The sequence below is a fragment of the Staurois parvus genome, unplaced genomic scaffold, assembly GCF_062004578.1.
Source record: "Staurois parvus isolate SC_StPar_1 unplaced genomic scaffold, SC_StPar_1.0 ptg000130l, whole genome shotgun sequence".
In the NCBI taxonomy this organism is placed as follows: Eukaryota; Metazoa; Chordata; class Amphibia; order Anura; family Ranidae; genus Staurois; species Staurois parvus.
In genome coordinates, this window is record NW_028317926.1 from 2,319,787 (window position 1) to 2,343,622 (window position 23,836).

Sequence of the window (23,836 nt, forward strand, 5' to 3'; positions counted from 1 at the left end):
CTATAGGCATAGAGAAGCCACCCCATTTGCATTGTCTGTACTGGTAAGGCCTGCCACATCAGATATTACCTGCAAGTGTATGTTCCTAAAGCAAGAGATGCTGTGTTGTGACTAAATCTACAATTCCATTGGTTTACTGCAGGAGAACGAGGACCTGTTCACACTTGTCTACTTTCAAATGCATCAGAAGTAGAAAACTCATTCTTTGGTATGTGTCTGGTTCAAACACACACACACACACACACACACACACACACACACACACACACACTTTTTTTTTATTTTTTTTTTATAAAAACTATATGGGCCCATTCACATCTCTGTGTATTTGTTAAAATATATGCTGCAATGGATGCTTTACACTTTTACGCCTGAAGGCCACCTGGACATTCACTAGGCACCACCTAGGCAGCCTTGTGGAAGATCTGCCTCTTGTGGCACATAGTACTACAAAAAATAACCAGGGCCCATGGTTGTGATGCTCATGTAACATGCACACTGGGTAAAAAATAATGTAAAAAATGTTTCTTTAGGTGCTGTAAATAAGTAGAACCTAACAGCTTTACTATATCTAAAGGAATTTGAATATATTCTGTAAAAAAAAAACAAAAACAGAAAAAGCTTCCATTATGTATGGTATGCATAATTTATTACAATTTACCTGAGTAAGAAAATGGATTCATTAGCTTCTCCGCCAAGGCCACTTTTGGGTCTGAGATCTTCTGGGTTATCTAAAACAGAAATTAAATAATGTAATCGGATGTTTAAAAGAGCAGTAAGTGAAAATAACTTAAGTGATTGCTGCCACTAACCGATCTTAAAGGATTTGTGTGCACTGCCAGGGCTTTCAGTCTGCTCTTTGGTAGGATTGTCCCCATCCTCACTGGTCATCCTGCAAGTTTTGAAAAGGAACACTTGTTATTTGACAAAACAGGTATCAATCAGGAAATGCAGCAAGCATTGTTAATCAGGATCACAGCTAATACTCATTATGGCCTAATAAATAATGTTTAAAGTTTTCTTTTGAAATTCAGTATCGATTACATTTTACACAGAGGTAGCTTTGAACCACATGAGTGAAGCTGTGGATGTTACCAGTGAAATTCCTGAATGATAAAATTCCTGGAGTACTGGCCAGTTTGCACGCCATAGCTGGACATACTCACCCAACTGAAGGAAGCAAGAACAGTAGCACACACACAGTTCTACATCTTCAATTGAATGATAGTGAAGGATTGTCATTCTCCAGCAAACTGAAAATTCTTTGTGCACAAAGAAGTGTCTCTGACTGCCTGAGATGCATATTATTGCCTTCTTCCATCCCATAAATCTTGTTGAATGTTTTCTATCAGCCACATCACTAATAGATTTTTAGGAGATCCATCTTAGAAAACAAACACAAACATGGTTACCTGATCAAGGTGACCATGCCTGTGTAATGTGTGTTCAAACAGCCTCTTGAAGTTTTCCATTGGAAGGCTGTGTGACAGGGTGACAACACAAAACACAAAGAATAAGTTACCAGCGCAACAGGGATCTCAAAAAAGGGTCCAATCACAGAGAAAACCAGTGACATTTCGAGGCCACATAGAACCTCTTTCTCAAGCATGTGACTCATGCAGCCAGGGTGACAACACAGGAGCACTTTTGGGAGACAGTGACAAAGTTATCACCCTATACCAGGGGTCTGCAACCTTTAAGACATAAAGAGCCACTTGGACCCGTTTCCGAGAGGGAAAAAAAGACTGGGAGCCGCAAAACCATTGCAACATTTAAAACAAATCCGACACTGCATATATTGCAAAAAACGCTCTGGTCATGAAGGGGGTTTAAGGGCCCAGTAAGCAAAGGGTTAATCAGGGCCACAGTGTATCGTCATAATCACAATCATAGCCTTAGGTCAGTGGTGGGCAACCTTTTTTTTCGACTGAGCCAAATCTCGCCAAAACCACGATTGAAATTTATTTTGAGAGAAACATTTTTAAAACTGAAAATACATCCCCCATATAGTAATTCATCCCCCATATAGTAATTCATCCCCCATATAGTAATTCATCCCCCCTATAGTAATTCATCCCCCATATAGTAATTCATCCCCCATATAGTAATTCATCCCCCGTAGTAATTCATCCCCCATAGTAATTCATCCCCCCTATAGTAATTCATCCCCCCTATAGTAATTCATCCCCCCTATAGTAATTCATCCCCCGTAGTAATTCATCCCCCATAGTAATTCATCCCCCATAGTAATTCATCCCCCCTATAGTAATTCATCCCCCCTATAGTAATTCATCCCCCCTATAGTAATTCATCCCCCCTATAGTAATTCATCCCCCATATAGTAATTCATCCCCCCTATAGTAATTCATTCCCCATATTGTGTGAATTCACTTACCTTTGCTCCGCGCGTTCCTCTCGCTGGGTTCCCGCGCCGTTCTGGTCTTCAGGGCGGACTATGAGAGGAGAGGAGTTCGTCACGCTGCCCCGCCTACATCCGGGCTGCCCCGCCTACATCCTGACAGCCAATGTTTGCCAGCGGGCGCCCGGCACACAGAAGAGCTGCATTAAAAGAGCCGCGGCTTGCCGACCCTATTGCCTGTCACCTGGTGGGCAGTGTGCTCCGGAGCCGCAGGAAAGGTGAAAAAGAGCCGCATGCGGCTCCGGAGCCGCGGGTTGCCGACACCCGCCCTATACAGAGAAGTGCCGAAACAAAAGAACTTCATAGCAGGATCATAACATGTTGTAAACTACCAAATATTTATGTGTTTGGTGCTAGAGGGTAATGCTGCACACAGGAAAAACAAAAATATAAAAAAAAAAAAAAAAAAAAAAAAAAAGAGTGCACAAAACCTCTGACCACAGAAATCACAATGAAAGCAAACAATAAAGTGATACAAATAATATAAGCATCAATAAAGAAAACCACCAATATAGTGGAAAAATTAAAGCATATTCAATCGAACAATGAAAAAACAGAAATGAAAGTCCACTACCATAAGGGATATAGAGAGCTCCACTAGGGGGCCAATAAAAACAATTTTGTGTGAAAATGAAAGTCCACTCCCAAAAGAATATTCCAGGGCTTCACTAGAGGACCAGTGTAGAATATTGTTTTGAAAATGAAATGCCACAGGTTTACGTGTTGGACTAAAACACATGATCAGAGGTTTTGCATACTCTTATTGTTTATGTCATTTTAATAAAATCTGAAGATTTAGAAATATTGGAAGTGACTTATATTATATACTAAAGCTTATATGAGATTTTAGTGATTGGGTATACATATACTTTAATGTGATGCAACAAAAACAAATTATTAAAACATTAACAGTATTAGAAAAAAAATGCATGTGCCCGTTTGCATATCACCAGCCAGGAGCCGATGCCCATCTGCCAATACCCTGATTAATATTACAAGTATTGCATTAGATAAATATAGCAGCTGCACTCACAATACTTTCCTCTTGATATTTTCACTAGTTTTCTGCTGCTCAGTTGTTTCTGCAATGCAGCTGCAGCATCCGATCTTCATATGTTGCTGTCAAATCCCCAACATCCACTTTGTAGTAACAAAAATATCCAGTAGATGGAGACAACAGTTTTTTCTTCATTCCTGAACAACTTATGTATCCATTAGATGTATTTTTTACTTCTGGAGTGTTCTTTTACATCAGAGTCCACTAAATCATAATGACTGCTGACAGTCTGCCGTCAACTGACTGGGTTTAGTTAAAAAAAATATATAAGAATAGAAACGTTTGTGATTATTGCGAAACTTCACTTCACAAATGGATTTTAAGCCCTGGTTCACACCAGTCCGATTTGTCATGCGACTTCACAGTTCAAAGTCACATGACAAGTCACACTACATTTGTGCCAATGGAACGGTTCAAATCGGTGCGACTTTGAAAGAGGTTCCTACACTATTTCTGTGTGACTTCATTGCAACTTACATTGACATCTGTTAGCCTCCCTAGTGGTCTTGATTATGTCCATATTTCTGTGCTCAAAGCGGTACATTTTTTTTTGCATGGAAATATGTTTTTTTTTTTTATTGTAGGCTTGTAATTCTTAGGAATAACTCACTGAAATCTGTTCGAACAAGAGTCTAGTAAACATCCCGGGTATGTTAAAATTTGAAACACGAAATCATAAATTAATACATAATCATTAAAAATAATAATATAATAATAATACATTTAATTAAATAATATAATCAAACTAAAAACACTGAAATTTGAAATATAGCTCCAAGTTTGCACATCACTGAGCAAAGTCACAAAATCGTTTTCAGTGTCTGATGACAAATTTCCCCACGAATCATTATCACTCATTTCTGCAAGTAGTTCTAATTTACTATCGCTGTTCTCTAGCTGGTCTAAAACCACTTTTGACCAAAAGGGAAGCTTTTTGGACGCCATGGACGTTTCTCAGTTTCCAGGCAGAAAGAACAGTAAAAATGTAGACAGGACACAGGACAAAGCACTAGGGACAAAATGTATGTGAAGTGGTTTGATACAGTAATGTTTTACTATGTGATTTTAGTGAATTTAGTGAATGTCACTTTTACAACTTTCAAATTTCCAGCCAGTTCCATCCCCGTACTTTCCAACGTCGCAGGGAACGAAACCCAGAAGACAGATGCCGGCATCCGCCAGGAGACACTGCAGGGGGGGCATCGCAGGAGCACAGGACAAGGCAAGTGCAGATCCCGGAGCAACGCTGCAGGGTATTCCCGAGTGTAGCTCGGGGTTACCGCTTGTGGTGCTGAAACTTTGCCCCGAGCTACACTCGGGAATACCACCAGGGAGGTTAAATGAAGTCACACAGAATGTCAGTAAATCGCAATAAAATTCTACTGTAGTTGGCTTTGAAGTCGTGCTGAATAGCAATAATTACCCCGTTTCTTTTTTTTTCAAGGGGGGGGGGGGAGGCTGTTTCTTGTTGTCTTTTTTTGGGGGGGCGGGGTTTCAGTAGCAGAAGGACAGAGCTGGATTGCATCATCATGGGCCAGGCTACCTTAACCCAGAAAAGACAGCCGTCTGAGAACAAGATAGGGGCACAGGAAACAGGCAATGACACCTGAATAGCAGATCACTGCAGTATGTTCTTTTGAAGAAAACCCAGTATAACGGCTACGGGGGGATAGTTTAGACCAGCCATTCCCCACCAAGGTTACTCCAAAGTTTGCTAGGGGTTACTTGACCGGTGACTAATTGACCTTTCATCTGACAGTGCCTGGTGCCATGTACAACGCCACTTGGCACAGTCAGCACTGACAGTGTCACCCTTTCCTTACTGACAATGCAGCTGTCAGTAAGGGAAGGGCAGCATTGTACCCAACAAGGTAAGTGGGGGGGGGGGGATTCCTCCTGCTAGCCACTAATGTAATTAGCATTTTTCCTACTGTCCCTCGATGATTTGATATTAGCAAGAATTCCCTGAGACCTAAAAACGATTTCAAGAGTTCCTCTGGCCTGTATTAGGATGAGTGTATGTCTTTGTACAGCCTCTACATACCTAAAGATTTACAAAGTCTGCCTGAACATAGCATCTGAGGCACCAACCGCATAAACACACAGCCAATTTGAGGTGTATGGATATCAGTGACAGTGTAAATGAGGCCGGATGACTTTCCACATTTATGTGTATATCTGCAGATATTTATGACCCCAGACTCACTGGTGTCCTACTTTTTTTGTACTCCAGTAAATTTGACATACATATTAATTTGTAGCCACAGCCCTGTATATCACTCCCATTGATTTCTATAGTGTTGTGTTTAGAAGCATACCAAACACATCAAAATGCTGCTTTTTAAACACCCAAGTGAATGAGCCTTTAACATTGCAGCTTCCCAAATCAACTCCCAGGTCACTAGACAATGGGGTGACAATGCTGCATTGCTGCCTAATAAGAAAGCTAGAGGTGGTGAGGTGACATAGGAAGCTAAATTGTTAAATCAGGAAAATTAAACATTTAATTAGAACATACATGTTCCCAGTTGGCTGTTTAGTGTAGAAAAAGTGTGCAAACTACAAAACTGGCTGTGAAGGATTACAAATCTCTTGTCAGGTAACAGTAAGGATTTATGTATTTCATCAGGACATTGAACTGCTTGACTGGAATTTTGCTCTACAAGTGTGGATATTTGTACAAACAGCAAAAAATATAATTATCTTTCCAGGCTATAAACATCAATAGTCAAGGAAATGAAATTCTCCAACACATCGGTTCCACAACAACACCAGACTAATAAAATATGGCACGGCTCATAGTTTTTAATAAAATCCCATTTAAATAATACTTTGTGCTTCCGTTCTTCCTTGAGAGGTTATCTCCGAGATTTAGCTCAGGTCTCAGGCCTGGTTTATCCTTATGCACATGAAGTTTTATGTATGGATAATGCTTCTTTTAGAGTGCTTCAATACATATAGGGGTGGATTTACTAAAGGCAAATAAACTGTGTTCTCTGCAAGTGTAGTTGCACTCATTTTCCCCAGATCTTACTGAATGTGGTAAAGTTCAGTTGATTTGCATCATCCAATCATGTGCAACCAAAAATGCATTTTTACATTTTCCTTGAACTTGATTGGGTATACTTTACAAAGTGAAACTTCGCCACATTTAAATTTACTGGGGATTCACAGATACCCTTTTTTGATCGGTGAGCACAAGTACCGATACTTTTGGTCAAGCACTCGCTATTACCGAGGACATTGCACCGAGCACTTGACCAAAAGTATTGGTACTCATGGTCGGTGCGATCTTCATCAATACAAAATGTATGGACGCAAACTGCACCGCAAAGAATAGCATGCAATTTGAACAGGAATGCGATTCCTGTCCAAATAGAATGAGGTTTCCACAGTGCTCCTGTGTGAACCCAGGCTTGTCATAGCCTAAGTGGTGCAGGGAGGTTTCCCGCAATGGAGAATGGGAGAGAAGTGCATGTGGGGATGTAACCTTGGTGGCAGATATAGGCAGATGCTCTGGATTCTCAGCTGTATGGGAGGAGAGAAAGCCATGGGGATTTGAAATTCCCACAGCTTTCTCTCCTCTCCTTGCAGGGATGACAGTTCGGCTTTTGATTGGTCAGTACCGGCAGATGGATGGTGCGGACCAATCAGAAGCTGTCTAGCCCGTACAGTCATCCCTACAAGGAGAGGAGAGTAAGCTGCTTCACAGGTTTGGGGATTTGAAATCCCCACGATTTTCTCTCCTTTCCTTTCAGGGTTGACAGTACAGGGTAGACAGCTTTTGATTGGTCAAGTCCTTTCTCACCTCTCCTACACCTAAGAAACCAGAGCATCTGCCACCAAGGTATACAGGTGAAACTCGAAAAATTTGAATATTGTGCAAAAGTTCATTTATTTCAGTAATGCAACTTAAAAGGTGAAACTAATATATGAGATAGACTCATTACATGCAAAGCAAGATAGTTCAAGCCATGATTTGTCATAATTGTGATGATTATGGCTTACAGCTCATGAAAACCCCAAATCCACAATCTCAGAAAATTAGAATATTGTGAAAAGGTGCAATATTCTAGGCTCAAAGTGTCCCACTCTAATCAGCTAATTAAGCCATAACACCTGCAAAGGGTTCCTGAGCCTTTAAATGGTCTCTCAGTATGGTTCAGTAGAAATCACAATCATGGGAAAGACTGCTGACCTGACAGTTGTGCAGAAAACCATCATTGACATCCTCCATAAGGAGGGAAAGCCTCAAAAGGTAATTGCAAAAGAAGTTGGATGTTCCCAACGTGCTGTATCAAAGCACATTAATAGAAAGTTATGTGGAAGGGAAAAGTGTGGAAGAAAAAGGTGCACAAGCAGCAAGGATGACCGCAGCCTGGAGAGGATTGTCAGGAAAAGGCCATTCAAAAGTGTTGGGGACTTTCACAAGGAGTGGACTGAGGCTGGAGTCAGTGCATCAAGAGCCACCACACACAGACGGATCCTGGACATAGGCTTCAAATGTCAAGCCGCTCCTGAACAACAAAAAACATCAGAAGCGTCTTACCTGGGCTAAAGAAAAACAGACCTGGTCTGTTGCTCAGTGGTCCAAAGTCCTCTTTTCTGATGAGAGCAACTTTTGCATCTCATTTGGAAACCAAGGACCCAGAGTATGGAGGAAGAATGGAGAGGCACACACTGCAAGATGCTTGAAGTCCAGTGTGAAGTTTCCACAGTCTGTGTTGATTTTGGGAGCCATGTCCCTCCTAGATTGTCCCCTCCCTCCTAGATTGTAAGCTCGAAAGAGCAGGGCCCTCAATCCCTTCATGTTTTGCATTGTATTGTTATTGTTCTGTCACATGTTCTGTCCCCCTTTGTAATGTACAGCGCTGAGTGAACTATTGGCACTTTATAAATACTGTATAATAATAATAATGTCATCTGCTGGTGTTGGTCTACTGTGGTTCATTAAGTCCAGGGTCAATGCAGCCGTCTACCAGGAGATTTTGGAGCACTTCATGCTTCCTTCCACAGACAAACTTTATGAAGATGCTGACTTGGCACCTGCCCACACTGCCAAAAGCACCAAAACCTAGTTCAATGACCGTGGGATTACTGTGCTTGATTGGCCAGTAAACTCGCCTGACCTAAATCCCATAGAGAATCTATGGGGCATTGCCAAGAGAAAGATGAGAGACGTGAGACCGAGCAATGCAGAAGAGCTGAAGGCCGCTATTGAAGCATCCTGGTCTTCCATAACACTTCAGAAGTGCCACAGGCTGATAGCTTCCAGGCCACGCCGCATTGAGGCAGTAATTGCTGCAAAAGGGGCCCAAACCAAGTACTGAGTCTATATGCATGCTTATACTTTTCAGAGGTCCGATATTGTTCTATGTACAATCCTTGTTTTATTGATTGTATGTAATATTCTAATTTTCTGAGATTGTGGATTTGGGGTTTTCATGAGCTGTAAGCCATAATCATCACAATTATGACAAATCACAGCTTGAACTATCTTGCTTTGCATGTAATGAGTCTATCTCATATATTAGTTTCACCTTTTTAAGTTGCATTACTGAAATAAATGAACTTTTGCACAATATTCAAATTTTTCAAGTTTTACCTGTACGTATATGTATACATCCCCATTCTCTCCTACTCTCTACTCAGCATGGGATTGGTGAAGGGAGGTCTCCCACACCGCTCCTGTGTGAACTCAGACTATAACAAGCCTGGGTTCACGCAAGACCAGTAGGGAAACTGAATGCGATTTGGATAGGAATCACATTCCTGTTCAAATCACACACTATCCTTTGCGGTGCAATTTGCTTTTGTATTGACGCAAATCGCACTGCAAAAGTATCAATTTCCGGTATCGGAAGCATTTTCAGGAGTACAAGTGAAAATACTCGATATCGGCACCGATACTGGTATCGGTGCATCCCTAAAATTTACGAAAAATTAGTTCAACTGCACTTGAAAAGTGCACACAGTCTATTTGCCTTTCGTAAATCCACCCCGTAATAATGCTTACTTGTCTGCAATATTCAGCATAGTGTTGACGCGTATTTGATTAATGCCTGTGTTTCCCGTGTTGCTGCTGCAAAATATAGCATAAATAATTACAAAAAAGCCTCTCCTCTCCAAAGCTTTTTTTGGCCCTATTTCTCCTATGGATCACAGGAGTGCAGTTCATTCTTCCCTCCAGTGACCCTCTTTCAGCCAACAGCGGGCTAAAGCCTGCTGTCGGGTGACGTCACAGAGGCACTCCAGGCTCTGAAAAGATCCCGACCATATGGTCAGGATCTGCCCAGAAGCCTGAACGGCAGCTGGCTCAGCCCCTCAGCATGCTACATGTAACTGATTATAAAGTATTAGCTGAAGTGTGGCTTCGATTTGTTAGTGTATTGCCATCCAAAGGTGCTTCTGGGCTCCTTCGTCCAGAGTGGGAGCACTCTAATACAGGAGGTGTGCTGGCTAGATCACCAGGTAAAAACAGAGGAAAAAGAGAAAACTAATGCAGCCACCACATCTAATGATTGGTAAGCTGCAATATATTAAATTTGTAGTTTAATACCACATTGATCTCTACTGTGTCCTATTGGGAACATTTCCTTTAATTTCTGGGTCCAGATACACAAAGGGAGTAGAAAGCTATTAAAAGTTAAGGGAATGGCCCTGTTTACAGTGATTATCTTGTATAGCATTTATCAGAAACTTGTAATAACCATTAGGGTTACCCCTACATACCTATCTACTTGCAAGTGGTTTGTACACTACTCCCTGTTCTTTGTTTACTGTCTTATGTATGCCTTTGCTACAGACGATGGCTTCATAGCCTTATTGTCAATTTTTTTGTTCCAACCTGTTCTTTTTTTTTATATGTTGAAAGCCTTAAATAAAGAAATTTATTTTTAAAGTGTAAAAATACCTTAACAGCGCTTGCATCTGACTGGATGTAGCCACTGCTTGTCGGACCTCTTTCCACCCGGTTCCTTTGAGTTTTCAGTCAAAGGATGTTGGGCAGGAGGGTTCCAAGACTCTGTCAAACTTGGAAGGAAAGCCCCCCGTGTTTGTAAATAATCTTCTCAAGAGTGATGCCCATATGGGTAAGCCACTCCTGCGGGGATAGGGGGAGGCATGGAAGAGCTTTTCTAGTGTAGTAAAAACACTTTACGTGCCTAAAACAAGGCTCTAGAGACCACCTCTTTAATGAGGGCATCAGGTATTACATCATTCAAAATGCTAAGCATGCATTGCAATGGGTCTGAGGCAACAGCTGTCTAAAATGACTGATTAAGAATTTGTACACAGGCTGTATTTGATTTGCACCGGTTCCTGTGTTTACCAGTGGGCAAAAAATGCAAGCCATATCAAAGTAAGCCTCAGGACAGTGCACAACTATGAAGAAACGCATAAGCCGGAACTACCGCTCACGTCACTTCTACTTGGCTGGAATGCATGCTGGAGGACATAGTGGTGGTTCCTGGTTTCTAATTTGTAAGGCCTTTATGTTGATACACATTGCTAGTGCAATATTGACTTCTTACTGATTGAGTTTAAATAAAGAAGTTTATTATGCTGCAAGAGGCTTCCTCTTCTTCTCTCCTTATTGTTCTGGCTGAAAACTGTATGGTGGTGCAAGAGGGCTTACAGGGACAGTGGTCCATTTCCCTATATAGAAGATATACAGTATTAAATGTTGTATACAACAGTTGCAGAGTACAGCGAGATCCAGTCTATGAAACAGTCAGCTAAAAGAAGCACCTTTTGACTTTCTTATATCATGCAAGGGGTCAATATAATCAGGTGAGTGCAGGCATGGTGAAATGCCACAATGCACGATGGTTTCCTCTGAGCACGTGTGACTAGGAAATAGCACACTGAGCTCAATACAAAAATGTGGACTTATCACATATTATTCTTCTGATTTATTTTATTCATCTTGTTTGTATATAAGCTGCACAATAATCCTTTAAGGTGGTTTATGTTTGTAAGTGCTGTCTAACCCTATATAATTTGTAGAGGGTTTATGATTTGTATGTTAACAAGTGTTTTACTTATTTATGTCAGCAGCTACATTTTTTTTTTAAGATGTAGGGTAGCGCGAGTGTTATGTATAAAATAGTTATTTGCTAATTATAACAATCACTCTTTTTTTTAATTCACTAAGGCTGTACTCCCACACTGTTTTACCATGCAGACTATTATAGTGCTGGTTCAGGCAAGGAGCAGCGCAATACGCGTTTCAGTGCACTGCTTTTATTTTTAACTCTGAAGTGTCAAATGCAGTGACATGAAGTGCAGAAAAATACAAACATGTTGCCTTTTTCCGCACCACACATCACATCACTTTTGCAGTGTGAACGGGGCATATAAACAAAACTGTTTTCAGTGTACCCTAGTGGTGACCTGCATTTATCCAGTGCTGAAAATGCAGGTCACCACAAACAGCATGAAAAGGTTTTATTGAACAGAACAATGTTATGGTTGTTGTAAGATGAATTACAGAATCAATTTTGAGAGGTCCTTTTAAGACCCCCTTCACTTTACTTAAGCGTAGGTCCATGCAGGGTTCATATTTACCCGCAAGTGGATGCACAGGTGTTTCATGCATCCATGGGCAGGCAGTCTTATGCATGTCAATTTGTACACAGCAGCTGTACAGACACAGCCACTGCTCCTAATTTGACATCCATTCCGATGTAACCCGCAATGGCACGTTATGTGAATGAGGCCTAAAAAGACAACATACAAATGAAAATAACTTCATATAAACAGTAACTGTATTGTACAAAATGTTTGTTAACTTTACTTTTGCTATTCATCTGTATAATTAATAGCAGAAATATTACTGTTGGTGCTAAAGAAAGATTGTGAACAAATTCAAACATCAGTCTGGCTTCTGGCAAAGGCTGTTTCGATCTCTCAATCTGCCCCAGCCACTAACATATTTCTGTTTTTCTGGACAAAACAAGCCTGAGGCCTTGAGAAAGGTGACTGACCTTCCTGTACAGAGGTTTACTCGACAATACTTCGACACAGGCGCCAAATCTTGTGTAGCAAATAATGCACACTACATGCCTTACAATTAACAGTCCAAATGAGCTCTGATTACCCCAAATCATTGCCTGGTTTCCCATAATCGGATCTCCAAACAACAATAAAATGAACTTGAAAATAACAGGATTCACCACAAGTTCCAAATATTTAAAGTGAGCCTGTATGTATGACATCCAATTATGCCTAAGTGTAATGTTTTCCATGGCTTCATAATTGTTTTGCACATATCCAAGCCATTTTTGCTTTTGTGATCCTTGTATTCTTAATAAGGCACTCCTTTAAAGTCCAACTCCAGGATATTAGCACATGTGTCTGGTCCTGTAGTCTCCTACCATACTCACGTTATACCTCCCAGGAGGCTGTAGGGCCAGAAATATAGGGGGGCTGGAGGGTGGATCCAGCATGTCATCAAGAGCTGGCTGCCTAAATCCGGAGGAGGCAGCCAGCTAAAAAAAAAAAACAAAGCCTGCAGTACTGGACCCAGGCTAAGTCACCCAAACAGGGCAAACGCTGGGTTCGCTGTGTGGGTGAATATGCATTTTAAAGATAATTGTTACAACTAACTATATACCAAACATACAGTAACTGGGAACATCCTTAACCGTTATACTGAAAAACCTATATTGCTAACACAAAGGCAATAAGTAATGGCAATTTAAAAAAGAAAGGTGGAAAAATAAGCTAATAAGAACCCAGGGAGTCCACACTCTTATAATGCTGCAATGAGTTATTAAGGGCTTCCACAAGATATGTAACCTTCTTCATCAAAAGCTGTACACTAGACAAGAGAACATAAGCCAAAATTGGAAATATCACTGGTTCTGGTTGACAGGTTGCTTTGCTAACCCCAGTGATCAGGTGACCTTAGCCTGTGGTACCTACAGAGGTATTTACCAATTTTTACAAATGAGGATGCTGACACAATGGGGTTTATTTACTAAAGCTGGAGAGTCCAAAATCAGACTCCCTTCTGCATAGAAACCAATCAGCTTCCAGGTTTCATTGCCAAAGCTTCATTGAACAAGCTGAGGTTGGAAGCTGATTGGTTTCTATGCAGAAGGGAGTCTGATTTTGGACCCTCCAGATTTAGTAAATAAACCCCAATGGGACTTAACTAAAAGGTACGGTAAACTTTATTTCAATTATTTAGAGCAAAATATAGTTAAGGTACTTGCTTTAAAGCAAGTATGCCATGGGAAAAAAAAGTTGTAAAGTATGAAATGCAAATAACTACCCAACAATTATGCCAGAATGCCAGGCCATTCTGACATTTTCAACTGATGTAAAAATCTGCCTGCTCCCTCCCGCTTATTTTTATCAGTCTGACTATGATGGGCTACCATGATAATCAAAAGGAATGTGGAGGGGGATAATGATCTGGCATTCGGGTATAAGGCTAGGTTCACACCTGTGCAGGTGGTTACCACTGCGGGATTTGCACCTCTTCCTGCAGCCACAATCACCGGCACAGTAAAACGCAGGAGATGCGGGTGGTTGCCATAAAGCCTTAGGCTAGGTTCACACTGTGGCGGGTGGTTGCAGGTGCGGGAATCACAGCTGTTCCCATACCTGCAACCAATGGCAGCCAAAACACGTTCTGCTCTGTAGAGACATGCAAGGCTGCTATTCATTCTTAATGGAACCCCCAAACATCTCAACACGCAGTGTGTTTGAAGGTGAAGGAACCCCAGGGAAATTGCATGGTGCAAAAGCATTATGATTGCTGCAGATGAATTCTGCAACTTCCCCAGACATACTGGAAAGATGCGATAATCAAACCAATTTTGCACCATGGCATTGCTACAATCTAAATTATTCTAGTAGTAAAACAAAAAATAAAACATCCCCTTTTTATTGGCTATGGATTAGTATGCATATATCATACCCAAGGGTGCTGCTAGTCTGGTCCAGCTGAGAAATTCCAGAAAACGCATCTTTCCAAAAAGGATGGAGAAATAATTCAGTCCATGAAATCCTGCAAAACAACATATGTAATTTAAGATGCTTCCATGCATGCATGTAAAAGCTGAATTCCACCTAGATAATAAAATTAAAAAAAGCAGATAAGTGGCCATAGAAAAATACATGTTTTCACGTACTGTTAAAAGTACCTAAAGCCTTTTGCACATGGATGTAATCATTTTCTTTTGTTTTTTTAAGCATTTGTTGACAGAACGATACTTAAAAAAAAAATGTAGGCTGCGAGTAACCAGGTGTATACGTATTTGTGCTTAAAATTATTTTTCATCCTCTTCCTAGTTCCCAGTGTTGCAACATATGTGCCTATACACGCATATACATGCGTAAATTACAACATTCAAACATAACATTTTTAATTTATGGCTCTGTACTCATCACTTTATTATTATTCTTTACACAGCTGTGTGAATTGTTCCAAATCAGTAAACAATGTAGAACTTTTTTTTAATCCTATGTGCAAGAGGCCTATGTCTTTATACAAGTGTCTAAAACCGAGTGACACGAGGGCAAGAACTAGCAGCCAGTCAGGCTCCATAGTTAAACACGCAAATAGGGTGGGGGAAGAAAGAAGGGATGCCTCATATTTAGGATTCTGCTCCTTCCTAGACCAATCAAAAGGCTGTATGTTTATCCTAGCTTAAGCTGAGTTTCAGCATCTGGCTATCCTGTTTAGCAGCATTTCTTGTATAAGAAAACAGGCTAAACAGAATAAAAAATATTTTGTAACACTGAAAAGACTATTAAAATGATTCTAAATTTATTTTTTTCTTTAAAATAACAAACATGTTATACTTACCTAGGGGAGGAGCCTACGTGCTGACGTCACGCTGCCGAGTCCATGTTGTTGGTCCGGTGGCCATCTTTATACTGTAAGTGCGGTCACTTGTTTACTTTATTCCACGTGGATTTCACTTGCTTTTAATTAAGTCAATAAAATACTACACTATATACCTTTGTTTTGGGCTCTGTGTGGTGAGCTCTCCTTTCTAGGACACATCACTGAAAGATCATATACCCGCCCTTTTGCGGAGGAGATATGTATACCTTGGAGGATTTTTGCTACAAGCCTGTGTTACTTTAGTTCTGGTGAGTGCACAGTGGTGAAGGATTTCACAGATGTTTCATTTCCAAATTGGGATGTCACTTCACTTTATTTATGACTGCGGTTCATACTAATTGTGAGTGCAGCTTTATACTACAGAGCACTCTTTGCACTGAAAGATATTTGATTAAGGACTTTCTTCTTACCCACTTGGACTAATTTGAGTTATTATTTATTTTTTATGATTGCACATTTATATTGTGCTGTTTAGCAACACTTATGGGCTACTATATCAGATTACATATGAATTGAAGGTTTTTGAGTTTCAGTCACATAGCACAGCACTTTTATTATGTTATACTTATCTGTTCTGAGCCAGCCGCTTATTATGTGGGCAGTCATGTGGTCTCGCTCCCAAGCTTCGATGTCTGCGTCTATTGACACAGACAGTGGGACTCGGCCCAGCCCTCATGTCACTGACTGTGACTGACAGAAGCGGGAGCCAATGGCTCCCGCTGCTGTCTTTAACCATTTGCTGCCCGCCCTATGGCCGAATGGCGGGCGGCAAATGTCATCAGCGTTCCGGGTGGACGCCATATGGCATCCTCCCGCACATGCGCAGATTGCGCTCCTGCAGAGCGGCGCAGCGGCACGATCTGTCACCGGCCATGTACCTCGAATACGGCCGATGACAGATCTGAGTATCAGCCCCGTTGCCGGTACCATGTGACCTGCTGTGACCAATCACAGCAGGTCACATGACAGTTGTATACAATGGATGGCTTCATTCATGCCATCCATTGTATACTAGTGTCTAGCTGTGAATGGTCACAGCTAATCATATGCACATGTCATGTGATTAGCTGTGGCCAAATCACAGCTAAGCACCAAAAAAAAACCCTGAATGAATCAATGTCATTCAGGTAAATGCTTGCTTATACTAAAGTAATTCATTGCTATAAGCAAATTGTGTAGAAAAAAAAAAAAATACTGATCACTTCCCCAAAGTAGTACAATGTTACTATGGTAACATTGTACTACTTTGGTCATAGTGAAATATGAAAAAAAAAAAAATCTTAAAAAAAAAAAAAATTAATAAAAAAATAAAAAAAAAATATATTTTTTTTTCCCATACTGTCACCAGTGTCCCTGATCACCGCCATGCCAGTTATATGACGCTGTACTGCACTGGTGACAATATGTAAAAAAAAAAATTGTGAAACAAATTTTTTTCATTTTTTTCATTTTCCAAAAAATTATGACAAAAAAAATACAACTTCAAAAAACTTGCCATGCCTCTTATGAAGTACGTTGGATTGTCTACTTTGCAAAAAGGGGTCATTTGGGGGATATCTGTACTGTTCTGACATTCTTGGACCTCAAGAAATTAGATTGGCTGTCAGTACTTCAGGATTGATCAATATTCAGATCTATACCATAGTTTGTGAACTCTGTAACTTTCCTACAGACTAAATAATACATCCTAATTTGGGTTATTTTCACCAAAGACATGTAGCAGAATACATCTCAGCCTAAATTTATGAAGAACAATTATTTATTTGCAAACTTTTATAACAGAAACAAAGAAAACTTTTTTTTTTTTCAAAATGTTTGGTATTTTTTTGTTAATTTAGCAAAAAATAAAAACCCCAGCGGTGATTAAATACCACCAAAAGAAAGCTCTAGTTGTGTGAAGAAAATGATAAAATTTTAGTTTGGGTACAATGTTGTATGACCGTGCAATTGTCATTCAAAGTGTGAGAGCGCTGAAACCTGAAAACTGGCCTGGGCAGGAAGGTGTAAAATTGCCCGGTATTGAATTGGTTAAGCCTATGAAGAGGGAGACAGCAGAGAGAGCCTCTGCTCTCATGCACATCACTGGATTGAAATTGAGCTCAGGTAAATATAGGGGTGCTGGGGAAGGGGGGTGTAGACTGCATATGCAGGTAAGGGAAGTCTGTGGATAAAAACAAACGGTATGTCTCTGACTAAAGTTGCAAAGTACATTCAGGACATTGCTAAGTGAAGCCTAGTCATTTACTGCTCACTCCCACCATCATAGGAGTGAGCTTTTTCTCAGATTCAGACCTGCACATGCTTTTTCTCTCCCCTGATGTAGCAGCTCTGAGCTCAGCATCTGACAGCTCACTCCTGTGATGGAGGTGAGCAGTAATGATTAGGCCTCACTTAGCAATATCCTGGTAGTATTCCAGTCAGGCTTCATGAGGTACGAAAATGGCCTATACCTTTAGCAAGGGTATCATTCAACTTTAGTCACAGCTGCACAGTTTGTTTTTATCTACAGACACCCCTTATCTGCATAGGAAGTTTTTTGGCAAAAAGTGAACCATCCCTTTAAAATTAAAAAAAAAAAAAAACTCCTGACTTTAGAACCACTTTAAAATAACATGTTTTAACCGTCTATTATCTGTTTGCATGGAATTAAGCTTCAATTATGCTGAAGAATTTAATTAATTGCAAACTATATAATTCCACAAAACACCACAACAGTGAACGTTCAAATAATGGAAATTTCTGCCCTTGGAAACTCTCAGGCTTTCCATTCTGGTTCATACTTTCATGCACTGCTACTAGATAAAAAAATAATTAATACCTAATTATTTCAAGGAAAGAAGAAACTATTTCACTCACTAATTATGTATTAATCGTATAGCATTAACATGCACTTATTCAGTGTTTATGTACAGTCAGGTCCATAAATATTGGGACATAGACACAATTCTAACATTTTTGGCTCTATACACCACCACAATGGATTTGAAATGAAACGAACAAGATGTGCTTTAACTGCAGACTGGCAGCTTTAATTTGAGGGTATTTACATCCAAATCAGGTGAACGGTGTAGGAATTACAACAGTTTGCATATGTTCCTCCCACCTGTTAAGGGACCAAAAGTAATGGGACAATTGGCTTCTCAGCTGTTCCATGGCCAGGTGTGTGTTATTCCCTCATTATCCCAATTACAATGAGCAGATAAAAGGTCCAGAGTTCATTTCAAGTGTGCTATTTGCATTTGGAATCTGTAGCTGTCAACTCTCAAGATGAGATCCAAAGAGCTGTCACTATCAGTTAAGCAAGCCATCATTAGGCTGAAAAAACAAAACAAACCCATCAGATAGATAGCAAAAACATTAGGCGTGGCCAAAACAACTGTTTGGAACATTCTTAAAAAGAAGGAACGCACCGGTGAGCTCAGCAACACCAAAAGACCCGGAAGACCACGGAAAACAACTGTGGTGGATGACCGAAGAATTCTTTCCCTGGTGAAGAAAACACCCTTCACAACAGTTGGCCAGATCAAGAACACTCTCCAGGAGGTAGGTGTATGTGTGTCAAAGTCAACAATCAAGAGAAGACTTCACCAGAGTGAATACAGAGGGTTCACCACAAGATGTAAACCATTGGTGAGCCTCAAAAACAGGAAGGCCAGATTAGAGTTTGCCAAACGACATCTAAAAATCCTTCACAGTTCTGGAACAACATCCTATGGACAGAGGAGACCAAGATCAACTTGTACCAGAGTGATGGGAAGAGAAGAGTATGGAGAAGGAAAGGAACTGCTCATGATCCTAAGCATACCACCTCATCAGTGAAGCATGGTGGTGGTAGTGTCATGGCGTGGGCATGTATGGCTGCCAATGGAACTGGTTCTCTTGTATTTATTGATGATGTGACTGCTGACAAAAGCAGCCGGATGAATTCTGAAGTGTTTCGGGGAATATTATCTGCTCATATTCAGCCAAATGCTTCAGAACTCATTGGACACCGCTTCACAGTGCAGATGGACAATGACCCAAAGCAGACTGCAAAAGCAACCAAAGAGTTATTTAAGGGAAAGAAGTGGAATGTTATGCAATGGCCAAGTCAATCACCTGACCTGAATCCGATTGAGCATGCATTTCACTTGCTGAAGACAAAACTGAAGGGAAAATGCCCCAAGAACAAGCAGGAACTGAAGACAGTTGCAGTAGAGGCCTGGCAGAGCATCACCAGGGATGAAACCCAGCGTCTGGTGATGTCTATGCGTTCCAGACTTCAGGCTGTAATTGTCTGCAAAGGATTTGCAACCAAGTATTAAAAAGTGAAAGTTTGATTTATGATTATTATTCTGTCCCATTACTTTTGGTCCCTTAACAAGTGGGAGGCACATATGCACACTGTTGTAATTCCTACACCGTTCACCTGATTTGGATGTAAATACCCTCAAATTAAAGCTGACAGTCTGCAGTTAAAGCACATCTTGTTTGTTTCATTTCAAATCCACTGTGGTGGTGTATAGAGTCAAAAATGTTAGAATTGTGTCGATGTCCCAATATTTATGGACCTGACTGTACCTATGAGATATGCTGTGCATTCCCTGGTTAAATTCTAACCTGGTATAGATAGCAGGGCTATAGTGGTAACAAAAAAAAATGAACCAACTTGTTTTCGTCAACAGTGAAACCTTAATGCTGAACTCCAGGCACAAAAACTCTCATTTAAATATATTTCTTAACAGCCACAAAGGAAATGTATCCACTTTGTGTGCACTAAACTCCTTTTGCAAACACAGATATTATTTTGTAAAAGTACCAGTGTTATCATCACTGTGCTGTATATAGCCCATGCAAAGAGAAGAAATGCGGGAGGGACCAAAAAGCGATACGCACTACAGGCTGCCTGCAGAAAACTACAAGAGGGGACAGACACAAGACCAGTCAATGTACACATCACAGTGACTGGTCTGTATTATGGGAAACTCCAGAACAGATGTCAAGTGCAGGCAAAGTTTTATGATGAATTACTGCACAGATCTAGAAGAAATACACAAAACACATCAAGATTCAGGTAAGAATTCTCATGGCTGATGTATATAGACAATATATATATATATATATATATGTTTGTTTATTATGGATCTTAGCTTTAAGCTTCTTCTGCACAAATTAGTTTATACCAGGCTAGAAGGAATTGCTTTCACAAGGTTTTACCAGCTAGGTGTCAATCTGTTGTAAGACCCGAATATATGACTTGGGAATTAAACAAGCCTTTCTGCAGCGAATTGTATTAGTTTATCTTATTAGAGTTGTATGCTTGTTGGATTGAATCATATGTTTCCATTAAAGTGGTTCTAAAGTCTTAAATTAACACTAAAGCTTTGGGGTTTTTTTTACTTTTTTTAGATAAACATGTCTATACTTACCTGCTGTTTGCACAGAATAGCCACGAACCTCTTCTTTTCGGGTCCAAGTCTGTGCTCCTGGCTCCTCCCCCTCGAGCATACAGGCCATAGCGGTTGAGTGCATTAACTATTGTTTTCTTTGAGACAATAGTGTAGCAATAGTGCACACAGAGATGGACGCGGTCACCCATGTTGCTCCAAACCCTCCATCTTGTATCCCTCTCTCCTACTCCAAATGTCCCCCTCCCTCTCTGTTGAGTGACACGTGGTCCCTGGATGCTGAGTTCAAAAAGGCATCAAGGCCCAGCGGGAGAACTCATGGCTATAAACACCAATTAGCCTGGCCCCCATATGTCTGCGAGACTCTGCTTGGAAAAGGAACGTAAAAACACAAACCAGTCCCTCGCTGAGCTTCAAAGACATTCCAGATAAGCCATAAAGCAGACATCACATTCAACATCCACTTTCCCCTATGATTACATATCTTGGAATATGAAAGACTTACATAAAAACCAGGCATATATTCAGATCGGTCACTTTAATACAAGTCGTCTGATATTTTACACCCCCTGACACCTACAGGAGAGCAGAAAATGATATCTCCTTAACGATCCCAGCAGGTATGTCATATTTCATATCTAGACATTCAGCAGATGATTCTGCATATTAATCTACCCGTGGATAGAATGTTACATGTACCTAGGAAAAGTTATTGACCATAGTATAATTTGGGAGGGTTTTGGGCATAGCCTGAGCTCCCCGCCTACAACACCCCTCCCCAAATGAGGCGATTGGTTCTCTGCTTTAAGGAGACACCCTGTTGAGTTCATACAAAAAGGCTGTTATGCTTGAAGCTAAATTAAGCTAAGTTGAAGATTCTCCCTTTTAACATCGGAACTAACATTGGGAGATAAGGAACTCTTTTGGCTCAGGAAACTTGATATGCTTAAACCAGGATGTTTGGCAAGTACTTTACCTCCCTAAATTTCTTTCTGTTATCTCTTTGCTGTGTTATTGCTCTCTGTATATATATATTTGGCTAAATCTTTTTCTGTAAATATTTTTATTGCACCCTTTTGACCTTTTAGTAATAAATCTTACTTTCTGAAAGTGTTGAACCATTTCTAAAGCTCTTTAATGCAAACTAAGAATCCCTGCCTCTGAAGAGCGCTACTGTGTGTGTTTTAGTTTTAGATTGGCTAGTCCTTCGGTCACGAGTTTTGTGAGAAGGGCTGGGGTCTGACGCCGCGATCGTCACAAATTTTACCTGCTAATTCCAGGTCTTTCTGAAGCTCTCCACAAGTGGTCCTTGGCTTTTGTACAACTCTTTTCATAATTCTTTTCACTCCTGCCAGAAATCTTGTGAGGAGCACCTGGTCGTTGCTCGTTGGTTTATGGTGAAATTATGTTCTTTCCACTTACAGATTATGGCCTCAACAGTGCTCACTGGAACATTCAAAAATGTAGAAACCCTTCTGTAACCAATGCCATCAGTATGTTTTGCAACAACAAGGTTGCAAAAGTCTTTGCTCTTTGCTTTTACCCATCATGAGATGTGACACTTTGGTAATGAGATACATTTTTACAGGCCATCAGTTGAGACCGAACAAGCTGATATTAATTTACACTGACAAGGGGTAGGATTGCTTTTTAACTACTGATCGATTTCAGCTGGTGTCTTGGCTTTCCTTGCCTTTTTGCATCTCCCTTTCTTCATGTTCAATACCTTTTCCTGGTGTCATTCCATTTTATTACAACTAACTTAATTTCTGAACTTATTTGTTTTGGTTTTTTGTATGTATGGATTGCATGGGTTGTTACCGACATGTGGTGAAAATATCATGTCAATAGCACATTTAGAAATATATTTACTGAGAAAAATGGTGATGTGTTCAATAATAATTTTACCCGCTGTACAACATGTAAAATGAAATCATACCAAAAGAGGCAGAAAACACATCTAGAACAACATCCAAACTAAAGAAGGCATTTCCTCCTTCTACCAAAATGAATGCCTTCACACAAAGACATAGTGCAGAAGAGAGCAGGGTAGGTCAGTTAGGTTAGCCATAGATGATGCCATTTTCTTTCCTGCAACCACAGGTTGACGGAGGAATGTCAATAGCACCTTTAGAAATATATTTACCAAGAAAAGTGGTGACGTGTTGAATACTTATTCTACCCGCTGTATGTATGTACTCTCATTTGAACACCATGGGCCTTGGGAAACTGGCAGACATTGTCGATCCTGCCATATTATTCAGGTCTCCCTACCTTTTTAATGGGTCCTTCTGTAGCAAACCATTAAGTAATGATAGAAACTCAGAAGATGGCTTGGCAGATGACATGCCTAGTAAGAAAACAGAGACATTAGAATGTCAATTAACATGCATTCTTATTTAATGCATTGAAAATGGGGTGTAAATAATTCTTGAGTCATTTAAAATTGAAATATCTGGTTAAAGTGTATGTAAACCCTAACTATCTTTAGTGTGTTTGGCATCATGTCTCGCTGTATACAGTTTTCTTAAAGAAGACGTATGGAGTCATGAAAAACAAAAAAAAAAAAACCATCCATACTTGCCTCTATGCTGCAGCATTGGTGTGATGCAGCAGCTTTCCCACATTGGCTAGAGGACTAAGAACTGAGCGATTACATGACTTCTGAACGCTCAGCTCTCAGTCCACTGAGAGCGGAGAGCAGTTACTGTCAATAATCACTCTCCGCGAGAATGCACAGCAAAGAAGGAAAAACGTGGTTGAAAAAACACGCAAAACTCAAAAAAGTGCATGAGCTTTTTTGTCACATTTGTTGTCTGTAGTGCAGTTCCTTGAAATAACTGAGCTGCCCAATGGACTAAAACATGGATAGGCATGATGCCTGACATCACACCAATTAAAAATTGAGAAGACAGATGAAAGGTGGACAATAGCAGATATGAGCTGCAATGGGCAGTTCCAGTAGACAGTAGGGACAACAAAGTCCTCTTCATGGAATAGATGTGAGCCAAGCTGTAGTGTCATCATTATAAAAAGGAGGCCTTCAAGGAAATAAAAAAGAGAAAACTAACAATTCAACAGTTTTAGAAACAAATAAATTGCTTCACGCA

The 23,836-nt window shown here is 40.3% G+C and overlaps 1 protein-coding gene across 2 annotated transcripts in view; it reads right to left on the reverse strand.

Moving 5' to 3' along the window:
* The window catches only part of ULK4 (unc-51 like kinase 4), an 898,798-nt gene that overhangs the window by 830,700 nt on the left and 44,262 nt on the right, over positions 1–23,836 (reverse strand). For both annotated transcript variants that reach the window (XM_089672503.1, XM_089672504.1), the window contains exons 8-11: positions 23,001–23,076; positions 14,407–14,496; positions 813–892; positions 662–731 (exon numbers count right to left, since the gene is read on the reverse strand). In XM_089672503.1, coding sequence (XP_089528629.1) covers positions 662–731; positions 813–892; positions 14,407–14,496; positions 23,001–23,076 — 316 coding nt within the window. The remainder of the gene's footprint in view (positions 1–661; positions 732–812; positions 893–14,406; positions 14,497–23,000; positions 23,077–23,836) is intronic.